General features: G+C 41.7%; 1 protein-coding gene across 9 annotated transcripts in view; it reads right to left on the bottom strand.

Annotated features, from left to right (window-relative positions):
• adgrb2 (adhesion G protein-coupled receptor B2) overlaps positions 1 to 15,000 on the bottom strand; it is a 551,118-nt gene that overhangs the window by 256,193 nt on the left and 279,925 nt on the right. For all 9 annotated transcript variants that reach the window (XM_052472482.1, XM_052472488.1, XM_052472490.1 and 6 more), the window contains exon 4: positions 13,399 to 13,584. In XM_052472482.1, the coding sequence (XP_052328442.1) occupies positions 13,399 to 13,584 (186 nt within the window). The remainder of the gene's footprint in view (positions 1 to 13,398; positions 13,585 to 15,000) is intronic.

The following is a 15,000-nucleotide window of genomic DNA, read 5'->3' as shown; positions in this document are numbered from 1 at the left end:
TTATTTTTTTAAATTTTTTATTTTACCTTTATTTTACTAGGCAAGTCAGTTAAGAACAAATTCTTATTTTCAATGACGGCCTAGGAACAGTGGGTTAACTGCCTGTTCAGGGGCAGAACGACAGATTTTGTACCTTGTCAGCTCAGGGATTTGAACTTGCAACCTTTCGGTTAACTAGTCCAATGCTCTAACCACTAGGCTACCCTGCCGAGATTCCATCTCTCACAGTTGAAGTGTACCTATAATAACAATTACAGACCTCTAGATGCTTTGTAAATAGGAAAACCTGCAAAATCGGCAGTGTATCAAATACTTGTTCTCCCCACTGTATATATATATATTTTTAAATATATGTTCCTTCATTATTCCCTGCAAACCCCACCACCCCTCCTCCAATTGGAGTAAACTGATAAACAATAACAGTTAGGCATCTACCTTCAGTTTATACACACTATATACATTTTACAGACAATCTATTTCACACAAGTTATATTTTGTTAGCTTTTAGTCCTGTCCTTCCTCTAACCTCCACCTGGATTTCTATTTGCCATATATTTTTCAACTGTGCTGTGATGCTTCACAAAAGTTCTGAACCTTTCTATTCTCATAGTTCTACAGATTGTAAATTAAAGATACATTTTTTTTCTAAAATTATTATAATATTATTTATCAATTGAATATGACTTTTCCAATAACCCAGTGCTGCTAACTGCAGCGTTAGCTCCAGGTAAATATTGCAATTCTTTAGCCATTCCTGGACCTGTGACCAAAAATTTGCTAAATATGGACAGTACCAAAATAAATTATCTAATGACTCTATTTGTGTTAACTGCATGTGTGACATAACTCCACCAGTCCCATTTATGATATAATTTACAAAGATTATACCTTTATAAAATGTTAATGAAAAATACATAATTTTTTTATCAATTTGAGTTTAATCTCAATATTTGTTGTATTATTTGTTCTGTCTTTTCTGGTGAACTTAACTGAAATTGGAACCAACTTTCTATGGCTTGTTTAAAAAATAACTATATTTTAGAGATGATTCTGAATAAAGGAAAAAAGGCCATTATTGAACATCGCGTGAGACATTCTTACTAATTTGCTAGAGAACCATTTCAGATTTAAGTATAACTTTTGTATGACTGAAGCCGATAGTGAGAGTTCTAATGCTTTAATATTTAAGAATTTCTGCCCTCATTCATATTCATTATATAAATAGGCCCTTTTCATTTTGTCTGGCTTGCATTCCAAATAAAATTGATTAAATATTTTCAAATAACTTAAAAAACAGGTCGCTAGATGTAAACAAAACCACAAGTAAATAGTTAAATTGTGATATGACTAAAGAGTTAATCTAGGGGATTTTTCCACAAATAGAAAAGTTTTATTTTCCATGGTAGCATTTTGCATCACAACACCTCCATTTTTTTACATGGACTTTATATTTACCATTTGGATCCTGTTTCAGTAATAATGAAATCAGACATTCTTGTTGAGTGTCCGATAATTGACCATTTATATAGGAGTTGTTAAAACATGCTAATAACAGTCCTCTGAGTCTATCAAAAAAGGTTTGGTATACATCCACTCGTACGCCATCCAGCCCTGGCGTTTTCCCGAACTTAAAGGCTTTAATTGCACTGAGAAGTTCCTCCTCTGTAATCTGGCCTTCACATGAGTCATTCTGTACAGATGTTAATTTTACATTATTAATAGGAAAAACATCCATACAATTAGCTTTGGTTAGTGGAGATGGAGGAGACTGAAACGAAAACATATGCTTAAAGTCCTTTACTTTCTCTATCAAAATATAGTTTGGGGACTACTTAATTTGTAACTAGTTTCGGTAAATAATTTTTGGTCGCATTTCTATGTTGAAGATTATAACAGAATTTTGCTTTATTTTATAATATATTACACTGGATTTTTCTAAAATATGTTCCTCCATTTATTTTTGTGTTTCCTATAACTTATTCTGTGCCTTTATGGTACAGTTTTTATTGTATTCTATCTGTTCTGTTAGTCCTTCAATTTCCTTCGTTAATATGGACTCTTATGGTCTAAATTGTTTTTGTTTTAGTTATGAGTACTGAAAGGGTTTCACATGAAACCAAAAAGGGTTCCACCTGGAACCAAAAGGTTTCTTCAAAGGGGTCTCCTATGGGGAAAGTCGAATAACCATTTTAGGTTCTAGATAGCACCTTTTTTTCTAAGAGTGTAGGTAGAATAGAGGGTATTGGAGGTAAGGATGACAGGAAAGAGACAGGAAAGAGAGAGAAAGACAGAGGCAGAGAAATGAAGGAGAGCGATAAGACTGGTGCATTATAAACTGAACAGACAGAAAGGGGCATCCAAGATCTGTCAGACTGATAGATCACCAAACATCTGTAGAGGATGGATGTCATTGTTGGGTAAATGGGTAGGTGCTAAAAAACACAGTGAGATACAGAGCCTTCAGAAAGTATTTACACCCCTTTTTCCATATTTTGTTGTGTTACAGCTTGATTTTAAAAATAATTACATTTAGATTTCATGTCACTGGCCTAAACACAATATCACACCATGTCAAAGTGGAAATATGTTTTGTAAATAATTGTAAATAAGAATTTGTTTTTAACTGACTTGCCTGGATATAAAATAAAAAGTTCAGGACTGAAAATGTGCTTAACAAGTCACATAATAAGTTGCATGCTCACTCTTCCTGTAATAATAGTGTTTAACATGATTTCTGAATGACTACCTCATCTCTGTACCTCACACATGCAATTATCTGTAAGGTCCCTCAGTTGAGCAGTGAATTTCAAACACAGATTTAACCACATAGACCAGGGAGGTTTTCTAATGCCTCTTAGAGAAGGGTACCTACATGTATTGGTAGATGGATAGATGTATTTATTTTTTATTTTTTAAAGCAGACATTGAATATCCCTTTAATTCCTTTAAGTAATGAAGTTATTCATTACACTTTGAATGGTGTATCAATACTACTCCCAGTCACGACAAAGATACAGGCGTCCTTCCTAACTCAGTTGTTGGAGAGGAAGGAAACCTCTCAGGGATTTCACCATGAGGCCAATGGTGACTTTAAAATAGTTACAGAGTTTAATGTACGTTTAGTCCAACACATCACTGAGTAACAGTCTTCAGTTTTTCATGCCTGGCGGTGGCTGCCTCTTGTTATGGGCATTCTTTACATCAGGAGACTTTCAGTATAAAAATAAACAGAATATAGGTAAAAAACCTGGTTCAGTCTGCTTTCCAACAGACACTGGGAGACAAATTCACCTTTCAGCAGGACAATAACCTAAAACACAAGGTCAAATCTACACTAGAGTTGCGTTCCAAGATTACATTGAATGTTCCTGAGTTGCCTTGTTACAGTTTGGATTTGTATTGACAATCTATGGCAAGACTTGAAAATGGCTGTCTAGCAATGATCAACAATCAAATTAACAGAGCTTGAAGAATTCTTGAAATAATAACATGCAAATATTGTACAATCCAGGTGTGGAAAGCTCTTAGAGACTTACCCAGAAAGACTCACAGCTTTAATTGCTGCCAAAGGTGATTCTAACATGTTTTCACTCAGGGTTGTATTTAATTTATTTCAATAAATGTGCAAAAACATGTTTTCATTTTGTCATTATGGGGTATTGTGTGATGATGGGTGACTTTTTCATTAATTTAAATCATTTTGAATTCAGGCTGTAACAGAAGAAAATGTGAAATAATTCAATGGTAAGAATACTTTCTGAATGCACTGGAGCCAGACACCTGGAAATGCACATGCACACACACAAACACACAAACACGCACACACACACACACACACACACACACACACACACACACACACACACACACACACACACACACACACACACACACACACACACACACACACACACACACACACACACACACACTATAACACCAGGGTGTAGAGAGGGTTATATCACTGGGGTGTAGAGAGGGTTATAACACTGGAGTGTAAAGAGGGTTATAACACGGGGTGTAAAGAGGGTTATATCACTGGGGTGTAAAGAGTGTTATATCACTGGGGTGTAAAGAGGGTTATAACACGGGTGTAAAGAGGGTTATATCACTGGGGTGTAAAGAGTGCTATAACACGGGGTGTAAGAGGGTTATATCACTGGGGTGTAAAGAGGGTTATAACACGGGGTGTAAAGAGGGTTATAACACGGGGTGTAAAGAGGGTTATATCACTGGGGTGTAGAGAAGGTTATAACACAGGGTGTAAAGAGGGTTATAACACGGAGTGTAAAGAGGGTTATAACACTGGAGTGTAAAGAGGGTTATATCACTGGGGTGTAGAGAAGGTTATAACATGGGGTGTAAAGAGGGTTATAACACGGAGTGTAAAGAGGGTTATAACACGGGGTGTAAAGAGGGTTATATCACTGGGGTGTAGAGAAGGTTATACCACGGGGTGTAAAGAGGGTTATAAAACATGAATTGTGTACATCTCCTTGTGACATGGGGCAGTGTATTATCATGCTGAAACATGAATGATGGCGGTGTAAAGAGGGTTATGAATGGAATGATATCATGGGGTGTAAAGAGGTTATCACGGGGTGTGAACAGGGTATCTCTGTGCAATCAAACTGCCAACGTAAAAATGTTATAAATTGTGTTTGTGCCCATTCCATAACCCCACCGCCACCATGGGTTATATCACTCTGTTCATAAATGTTGAAAGGGTTCAGCAAACCGTGCACATCACAATGCCATACAATTGAAACCGGGGTGTGGATTTATATCACTGGGGTGAAGAGCACACTTTCCAGTGTGTCACGGGGTGGCCATGGAGCAGGGTTATAACACTGGAGTGTAAAGAGGGTTATAACACGGGGTGTAAAGGGTTATAACACGGGGTGTAAAGAGTGTTATATCACTGGGGTGTAAAGAGGGTTATAACACTGGAGTGTAAAGAAGGGTTATGCAGTCAGGGTGTCAAGACCCTGGGTGAGGTTATAACACTGGAGTGTAAAGAGTGCACGCAGATGAGCTGGGGTCTAAAGAGTGTTATATACTGGGGTCAGAAATGATTTGGTTATAACACTGTGCAAACCCACTGTTTCATCAGCTGTCTGGGTGGCTTATCTCTGGAGTAAAGAGGGTTATAACACGGAGTGTAAAAGGGTTATATCACTGGGGTGTAAGGAGGGTTATAACACTGCCAAAGAGGGTTATAACACGGGGTCTAAAAGTGTTATATCACTTGTAAAGTGGTTTACTGATAAAGAGGGTTGTGTTAACACGGGGTGTGAACATGTTAAATCATATGGTTATAACAATAGCTCTGGTGGACATTCCTGCAGTCAGCATGCCAAATGCATGGTCCTTCAAAAATTGAGACTGTAGCACTGTGTTGTGTGAAAAAACACGTTTTAGAGTGGCCTTTTATTGTGCACCTGTGTAATGATCATGCTGTTTAATCATCTTCTTGATATGCCACACCTGTCAGTGGATGGATTATCTTGGCAAAGGAGAAATGCTCACTAACAGGGATGTAAGCAAATATGTGAAATATCCCCCCAAAATGCTAACCTCCTCTGTTATTATAATGGACGAAGCTTAGCATGTCTTGGGGGTATGATATTTATGACTCTGTAACTTCTCACATTATTCACAATTCATTCAGGATTATCCTTTAAGCATGTTAGAATTCACATTAATGTAGAAGTTTTTAGAAACATTCTATATGTTATATATTACATCAATATTCTATATATTCTATAAATAAAACATATTTTTTAAATGACACAATACATGATTAATATTATTACATTATTTACCATTTGTAAGGTTCTGTACTTATTTTCTTAGTCAACCTTGTGTTCTGTTTCTTTGTATTCACTGGGGTTAGAGAAACGTTATAGCCCTGTTATTCATTTTTGTTCAGTTATTATTTGAAACATGAATGATGGCCGGATGAATGGAATGTTATTACTCACCTGGTCTCATCATCTCTGTGCAATCAAACTGCAGATAAAATGCAATTGTGTTTGTGCCCATTTTGCCACCATGGGCACTCTGTTCACAATTTTGCAAACCGCTCGCACACAAGCCAGTTTCCGGGCTCATTTGTGATATAGCATTCAGTCCAGTGTGTCAGTGCCATTCGCATTTTCCCACTGGCTGTTTGCCTACCTGTGTATGACCATTGCCTACCTGTGTATGACCATTGCCTACCTGTGTATGACCATTGTCTACCTGTGTATGACCATTGCCTGCCTCTGACCACGATTCCTGCATTCTGCAGATAAAGGTGAAATGAAATCACAATAGCTCTGGCGCATTCCTGCAGTCCATGATGCATGGTCCTTCAAAAATTGAGACTGTAGCACTGTGTTGTGTGAAAAAACACGTTTTAGAGTGGCCTTTTATTGTGCACCTGTGTAATGATCATGCTGTTTAATCACTTCTTGATTCATTTCAGTGGATGGATTACTTAAAGAAATGCTCAAACAGGGACAACCAAAATGTGAAAACAAAAGCAAATGGGTAAAGCAAAATGTCTTGGGGTAATATTTTACTACCTCAATTACACATCATTCAGGATTATTTGCATGTTAAATACATTAATTAGAAGTCCCCTAAAATGGTTATATATTACAAAAATATTCTATATATTCTATAAATAAAACATATTTTTTAAATGACACAATACATGGATATTATTACATTATTTACCATTTGTACAGGTTCTGTACTTATTTTTTAGTCACCTTGTGTTCTGTTTCTTTGTGTTCTTTAACTGGTAGCCCTGTCTTTCATTTTGTTAAAACACTGGGGTGTTACTGACCTGGTCTCAAAGCTCCTTTTAGTTAAAACACTGGGTGTAATGAGGGTTAAAACACTGGGGTGTAAGTTCTGATTCGCCTGGGTTTTAAAACACCTGGGACCATTGTAGTGATGGCCTACCTGTTAAAACACTGGGTGCATTCTGAGGGTTAAAACACCTGGGGTGTACCTTTTTCTCCCTGAGTATTCATTAACCAACACTGGGTACTAAATAATGTGAAACACAACCAAAACAAACTGCAAATGGGTAAAGCAAAATACCTAAATTTTACTACCTTAATACACATATAAGTGAATTTGTCTAAATACCTTTGGTCCCCTAAAATGGGTGGACTATGTACAAAAAGTGTTGTAATTTCTAAACAATTACCCCATATGGATAATGAAAAGCTGACAGTCTGCAGTTTAGTCATTGTATTATTTCAAAAATGTAACACTGGGGTGTAGTGAGGGTTAAAACACTGGGGTGTAATGAGGGTTAAAACACTGGGATGTAGTGAGGTTTAAAACACTGGGGTGTAATGAGGGTTAAAACACTGGGGTGTAATGAGGGTTAAAACACTGGGATGTAGTGAGGGTTAAAACACTGGGGTGTAATGAGGGTTAAAACACTGGGGTGTAGTGAGGGTTAAAACACTGGGGTGTAATGAGGGTTAAAACACTGGGATGTAGTGAGGTTTAAAACACTGGGGTGTAATGAGGGTTAAAACACTGGGGTGTAGTGAGGGTTAAAACACTGGGATGTAGTGAGGTTTAAAACACTGGGTTGTAAGTGAGGGTTAAAACACTGGGGTGTAGTGAGGGTTAAAACACTGGGGTGTAGTGAGGGTTAAAACACTGGGATGTAGTGAGGTTTAAAACACTGGGGTATAGTGAGGGTTAAAACACTGGGGTGTAGTGAGGGTTAAAACACTGGGGTGTAGTGAGGGTTAAAACACTGGGGTGTAGTGAGGGTTAAAACACTGGGGTATAGTGAGGGTTAAAACACTGGGGTATAGTGAGGGTTAAAACACTGGGGTATAGTGAGGGTTAAAACACTGGGGTGTAGTGAGGGTTAAAACACTGGGGTGTAGTGAGGGTTAAAACACTGGGATGGAGTGAGTTTAAAACACTGGGGTATAGTGAGGGTTAAAACACTGGGGTATAGTGAGGGTTAAAACACTGGGGTGTAGTGAGGGTTAAAACACTGGGGTGTAGTGAGGGTTAAAACACTGGGGTGGAGTAGCTTTAAAACACTGGGGTATAGTGAGGGTTAAAACACTGGGGTATAGTGAGGGTTAAAACACTGGGGTATAGTGAGGGTTAAAACACTGGGGTATAGTGAGGTTAAAACACTGGGGTGTAGTAGTGAGGGTTAAAACACTGGGGTATAGTGAGGTTAAAACACTGGGGTAGTGAGGGTTAAAACACTGGGGTATAGTGAGGGTTAAAACACTGGGATGGGGTATAGTGAGGTTTAAAACACTGGGGTATAGTGAGGGTTAAAACACTGGGGTATAGTGAGGGTTAAAACACTGGGGTATAGTGAGGGTTAAAACACTGGGGTATAGTGAGGGTTAAAACACTGGGGTATAGTGAGGGTTAAAACACTGGGGTATAGTGAGGGTTAAAACACTGGGGTATAGTGAGGGTTAAAACACTGGGGTGTAGTGAGGGTTAAAACACTGGGGTGTAGTGAGGATTAAAACACTGGGGTGGAGCTAGCTTTAAAACACTGGGGTATAGTGAGGGTTAAAACACTGGGGTATAGTGAGGGTTAAAACACTGGGGTGTAGTGAGGGTTAAAACACTGGGGTGTAGTGAGGATTAAAACACTGGGGTGGAGCTAGCTTTAAAACACTGGCGTATAGTGAGGGTTAAAACACTGGGGTATAGTGAGGGTTAAAACACTGGGGTATAGTGAGGGTTAAAACACTGGGGTATAGTGAGGGTTAAAACACTGGGGTATAGTGAGGGTTAAAACACTGGGGTATAGTGAGGGTTAAAACACTGGGGTGTACCACCACCTACTGGTCAGAGGGAGAATCTATCCCATTAGCCTGGAACATTGATCATCTTGCAAGACAAGGAATGAGTGAATAAGTGACACAGTATCCAGTGACAATCCCCATGTAGTGTTTTACTTACTACCACATACCCACAGACACTGTGTGGAAACAGTAGTGCAGGAAGGGAGCAGGAGTTTGAGACACACAGTAAAAAGCATCAGGAGTGAACACACACACGAGGCTTCTCAGGGGAGGCCAGCTCATAATAATGTCTGGAACGGAGCAAATTAAATGGCATCAAACACATGGAAACCATATGTTTGATGTTGTTGATACCTTTCCACTTATTCCACTTCAGCCATTACCACGAGCCCATCCTCCCCAATTAAGGTGCCACCAACCTCCTGTGACACACACCTATAGCCTGGTGTGTTTGTCTGGCACAATATACCAGAGCCTTTTTACCCATTTGCAAATGAGCCCAGAGAGCACTCAACCAAGGCTACGAGAAAGAGAAAGGCCAAAGGTCATATCAGAGAAATTAAACAAACAATGCAGAGCGCCCAGGGAATATGGAGAAATATGTTTACAAAAGAACAACACACACATGCAGACAGACACCGCCATGATGACGATCACTGGCAACTTGGACAACTTGAGACACCAGGCGGCACTTCACACAGTCCCACACACATGCACACAACCACGCGCAGACACACACACACACACACACACACACACACACACACACACACACACACACACACACACACACACACACACACACACACACACACACACACACACACACACACACACACACACACACACACACACACACACACACAAAGAAACACAGGCAAACATAAGTTCCCTTTCTCTCGAACGATCACGTCCCTAGCTCAAAGATTAGTATACTGACCACACTGTCAATACTGTACACGGTCGTTCCCTCTACTCCTTTATACAATTATATACACTACATGAAAAAAGTATGTAGACACCTGATCGTTGAACATCTCATTCCAAAATCATGGCCATTAATATGGAGTTGGTCCCCCCTTTGCTACCTATAACAGCCTCCACTCTTCTGGGAAGGCTTTCCCATAGTTGTTGGAACAATGCTCCAGGGACTTGCTTCCATTCAGCCAGAAGAACATCGGTGAGGCCTGGCTCACAGTCCAAGTTCCAATTCATCCCAAAGCTGTTTGATGGGGTTGAGATCAAGGCTCTGTGCAGGCCAGTCAAGTTCTTCAACACCGATCTTGACAAACCATTTCTGTATGGAAGTTGCTTTGTGCACAGGGACATTGTCATGCTGAAACAAGAACGGACCTTCCCCAATCTGTTGCCACAAAGTTGGAAACACAGAATTTCATTGTATGCTGAAGCATTAAGATTTCCCTTCACTGGAACTAAGGCGCCTTGCCCGATCTACCCCATAAGCCTGGAACATTGATCACATTTGGGCAGGTAGCGGTCTCCTGGCACCTGCCAAACCTAGATTCGTCCGTCGGACTGCCAGATGGTGAAGCATGATTCATCACTCCAGAGAACGTGTTTTCACTGCTCCAGAGTCCAATGACTGAGAGCTTTACACTACTCCAGCCATCGCTTGCCATTACGCATGGTGATCTTCGGCTTAGGACGAACAGTTATTGTGCTGACATTGTTTCCAGAGGCAGTTTGGAACTCGGTAGTGAGTGTTGTAACTGAGGACATATGATTTTTACGCTCTACACGCATCAGCACTTGGTGGTCCTACCACTTCACGTCCGAGCCGCTCCTAGATGTTTCCACCCTACAATAACAGCACTTACAGTTGACCAGGTCAGCTCTAGAAGTTCAGAAATTTGAGGAACTGGCTTGCTACGTTGAAGTCACTGAGCTCTTCAGCACTGCCAATGTTTGTCTATGGAGATTGCATGACTGTGTGCTCGATTTTATACACCTGTCAAATCAAATCAGCAACGGGTGTGGCTGAAATAGTTGAATATATTTGAAGGAGTGTCTACATACTTTTGTATATATAGTGTATCTTTTGGTAGAAAAAAGTATTGGGTTGCATTTTGATATGGTGTAATCAGCTCTATTTCAAGTAATGCATTATTGGATGTGTATGTGTGCATGTGTGTGTGTGTGTGTCTCTTTCTGTGTGTCTCTCTCTCTCTTTCTATATGTGTGTGTGTCTCTCTTTCTGTGTGTGTGTGTCTCTCTTTCTGTGTGTGTCTCTCTCTCTTTCTCTGTGTGTGTGTGTGTGTTTCTTTCTGTGTGTGTGTCTCTCTCTCTCTTTCTATATGTGTGTGTCTCTCTCTTTCTATGTGTGTGTGTCTCTCTCTTTCTATGGGTGTGTCTCTCTCTCTCTGTGTGTGTATGTGTGTGTGTGTGTCTCTCTCTCTTTCTATGTGTGTGTGTGTATCTCTCTTTCTATGTGTGTGTGTCTCTCTTTCTCTGTGTGTGTGTGTCTCTCTCTTTCTGTGTGTGTCTCTCTCTCTTTCTCTGTGTGTGTGTCTCTCTCTTTCTGTGTGCTTGTGTGTTTTTTTTCCTTCTGGGTGTGTGTGTGTGTGTGTGTGTGTGTCTCTCTCTTTCTGTGTGTGTCTCTCTCTCTTTCTCTGTGTGTGTGTGTGTGTGTGTGTGTGTGTGTGTGTGTGTGTGTTTCTTTCTGTGTGTGTCTCTCTCTCTCTTTCTGTGTGTGTCTCTCTCTCTTTCTATGTGTGTCTCTCTCTTTCTCTGTGTGTGTGTCTCTCTCTTTCTGTGTGTGTCTCTCTCTCTTTCTCTGTGTGTGTGTGTCTCTCTCTTTCTGTGTGCTTGTGTGTTTTTTTCCTTCTGGGTGTGTGTGTGTGTCTCTCTCTCTCTTTCTGTGTGTGTGTGTGTCTCTCTCTTTCCGTGTGTGTGTGTGTTTGTCAACTAAATCAGGGGAGGCACATGGAGAATGACATGAATAACATGATGAATTGTTTACAGTGAAAGCCGGGGGACTACATTATTCAACAACGATTCAAATACTACACTATGTGTGTGAAGGTGTTAATCTCTCTCTCTCTCTCTCTGTGTGTGTGTGTGTGTGTGTGTGTGTGTGTGTGTGTGTGTGTGTGTGTGTGTGTGTGTGTGTGTGTGTGTGTGTGTGTGTGTGTGACCATTTATGATCTAATGTAGCTGTGTGTGACTGAAAGGATGCATGTAGAGCAACTGTCCCTTGTTGCTATGTGAACATGTTTCTAGTGAATTACATTGACCTACACATTAATAATTCATTGCCTTCCATTAACGTCACATATGGAGAGATCATGTAGCACTGATGAGTAAGAAATATGGTGTGTGAGTGTGTGTGTGCGTGTGTGTGAGTGTGTGTCTCCATGGACCGCATGTGTGTGTGTGTATGTGTGTGTGTGTGTCTCCATGGACCGCATGTGTGTGTGTGTGTGTGTGTGTGTGTGTGTGTGTGTGTGTGTGTGTGTGTGTGTGTGTGTGTGTGTGTGTGTGTGTGTGTGTGTGTGTGTGTGTGTGTGTGTGTGTGTGTGTGTGTGCACATTCAAATCATGAATGCATATTCGGTGTTCGCAGGCAGTGGAAATAGGTTGGTGTGTGTGTGTGTGTGTGTGTGTGTGTGTGTGTGTGTTTTTGGAACCTGTCGGAACCACTCCCGGTCGGTGTGTGTACATCCACACTGTGAATTAGAGAGGTAAATAGATTAATAAACCATATAAAGCGTGGAGTCTCTCCCTGCATCCCCGACGCATCACAGGAAACAGTCAATGGAAACACTGTGCCGCGCCAGTCGCCCCTAACATCCCCCATGGTCACCATCCACATTGATTAGCGTTCCTTCTCATCCACCCGCTTCACGCCTGCCCGCCCGCCTTACCCAATCCACCGCAAACCCCCGAAGCCACGGGGGGAAGAAAATCACATCTGAGAGAAGGGCTGGAAAAAATGAAATAAAAAATGAAATAATAAAATAATTAACAAAACGCAACACAGCAACCAATCTCTCATCAAAGGATCAGCTGAGGGGATTCATATTGGCGCTGGATGGAAAATAAGCCACTTAGCCATACAAATCACATTCTAACATTTGCATAAGAACAAGATTTGCATATGCACTGACAGGGAAGGGAAATGTTGTTGCTTTTTCCTCTGTATTCTCTCTCCAGAAGAGCATCAGCAAAAACTGTCGCATCGTGTGTGCCACACACACACACACACACACACACACACACACACACACACACACACACACACACACACACACACACACACACACACACACACACACACACACACACACACGCCAAACACAGCACACACATCCCATGAACTGCAGAATATAATTAGTGTACAGACAGTCAAGGCCAGGTTCCACAGTGGGGGAACTAGCTATAGTAGGGTGAATATGTGTACCGGCTGTGCAGTCTCATGCAGTCTCAGTGAAGTTTACAGCTGTGATCATACAGTGGCTATGAAATGTTTGTGTTAGGTAGTGTACAGTACCTGTGGTCTTTGCAGCGTGTGCGAGTGTGTGTGTGTGTGCACGTGTGTGTGCACACACAAGTTTGTGTGTTCATGTCATGCCTACCTGAGCTCAGTGCTGGGTCTCCGGGGCAGGTGGCGGTATTGTTACACATACGTGTCTCTCTCAGGGCGCCACTACACAGGGTGCCGTAGGGAGAGGACACACACGAGCGTGTCCTCACCTGCCAACCCTGACCACATGTTAACGAACACACACTCCACTGAGACCACTCCTCCGCCGCAGGGTCACCTGGAGAGAGAGAGAGAGCGAGAGAGAGATAGAGAAAGAGATGGGGATTATTAAAGATGGAAGAGTTGAAAGATGAAGAGGTGAGAGTGAGAGAAGGAGTGGAACAAAGACGGGAGGGGAAGAGAAGAAGTGAGAAGTGTCTTTTCATGTCTACAAATCTTACTTCAATGATGTGACTTGAGAAGGGAGAGGTAGAGAAAGAAAGGGATGAATCAAGGAGCAAATGGTGTATTTGGTCGACTCGATCCCTATCACTTCCACAGTAATATTCATCATCTTTATAGGCATGGAACCTGTGGTCTGGTATTCATGAGCCTTTAGGTAATATTCATGAGGATTTAGATAGTATTCATGAGCATTAATATAATATGGTTTGTGTCCCAAATGACACCATTTGGGGGGTTTGAAGGGGTTGCATGTCAAACGTAAGAGGCTAAATGAAAGGGACAGCAGTGAAAATGGGTACAATCTTCACTGACGAGTGCCCTTGCTGGAGAAGGGAGGAGAACAGGGAGAGGAGGAGAGGGGGATAGGAGGAGAAGAGGAGAGGAGGAGATGGGTAGAGGGAAGAGGAGGGAGAGGGAGAGGGGGAGAGGAGGAGAGGAGTAGAGGAGGAGAGGGAAGAGGAAGGAGAGGATGAGAAGGAAGAGGAAGGAGAGGAGGAAAGGGAAGAGGAAGGAGAGGAGGAGAGGAGGAGAGGAGGAGAGGAGGATAGGGAACAGGAAGGAGAGGAGGAGAGGGAATAAGAAGGAGAGGAGGAGAGGAGGAGAGGAGGAGAGGGAAGAAGAAGGAGAGGAGAAGAGGAGGAGAGGGAAGAAGAAGGAGAGGTGGAGAGGGGGAGAGGAGGAGAGGGTAGAGGAGGGAGAGGAGGAGAGGGAAGAAGAAGGAGACGAGGAGAGGGAAGAAGAAGGAAAGGAGGAGAGGAGGAGAGGAGGAGAGGGGGTAAAAGAAGAGAAAAGGGAGGGGTGATATGGGAAAAATGTATGTATTCATGATCCTTGGCCCCTCTTTCTTCTCCTGCTTTTATCTTTTATAAGATGACTCGCTATGCCCATCTCACACAAAAACACTCTCAACCTTCTCTCATCCCAAACCTCTCACTCTCCTCTCTCACTCTCACCCCAATTCTCTCACTCTCACCTCATTCATACTCCTCTTTCTCCTCTCTCACTCTCTCTCTCTCTCTCTCTCTCTCTCTCTCTCCCTCTCTCTCTCATTCATTCTCCTCTTTCTCCTCTCTCTCTCTCTCCCTCTCTCTCTCTCTCTCTCTCTCTCTCTCTCTCTCTCTCTCTCTCTCTCTCTCTCCTCTCTCTCTCTCTCTCTCTCTCTCTCTCTCATTCATCTCCTCTTTCTCCTCTCTCTCTCTCCTCTCTCTCTCTCATTCATACTCCTCTTTCTCCTCTCCTCTCCCTCTCT

The sequence above is a fragment of the Oncorhynchus keta genome, chromosome 20 (assembly GCF_023373465.1).
Source record: "Oncorhynchus keta strain PuntledgeMale-10-30-2019 chromosome 20, Oket_V2, whole genome shotgun sequence".
Lineage (NCBI taxonomy): Eukaryota > Metazoa > Chordata > Actinopteri > Salmoniformes > Salmonidae > Oncorhynchus > Oncorhynchus keta.
This window is presented reverse-complemented; position numbering and strand designations above follow the sequence as displayed.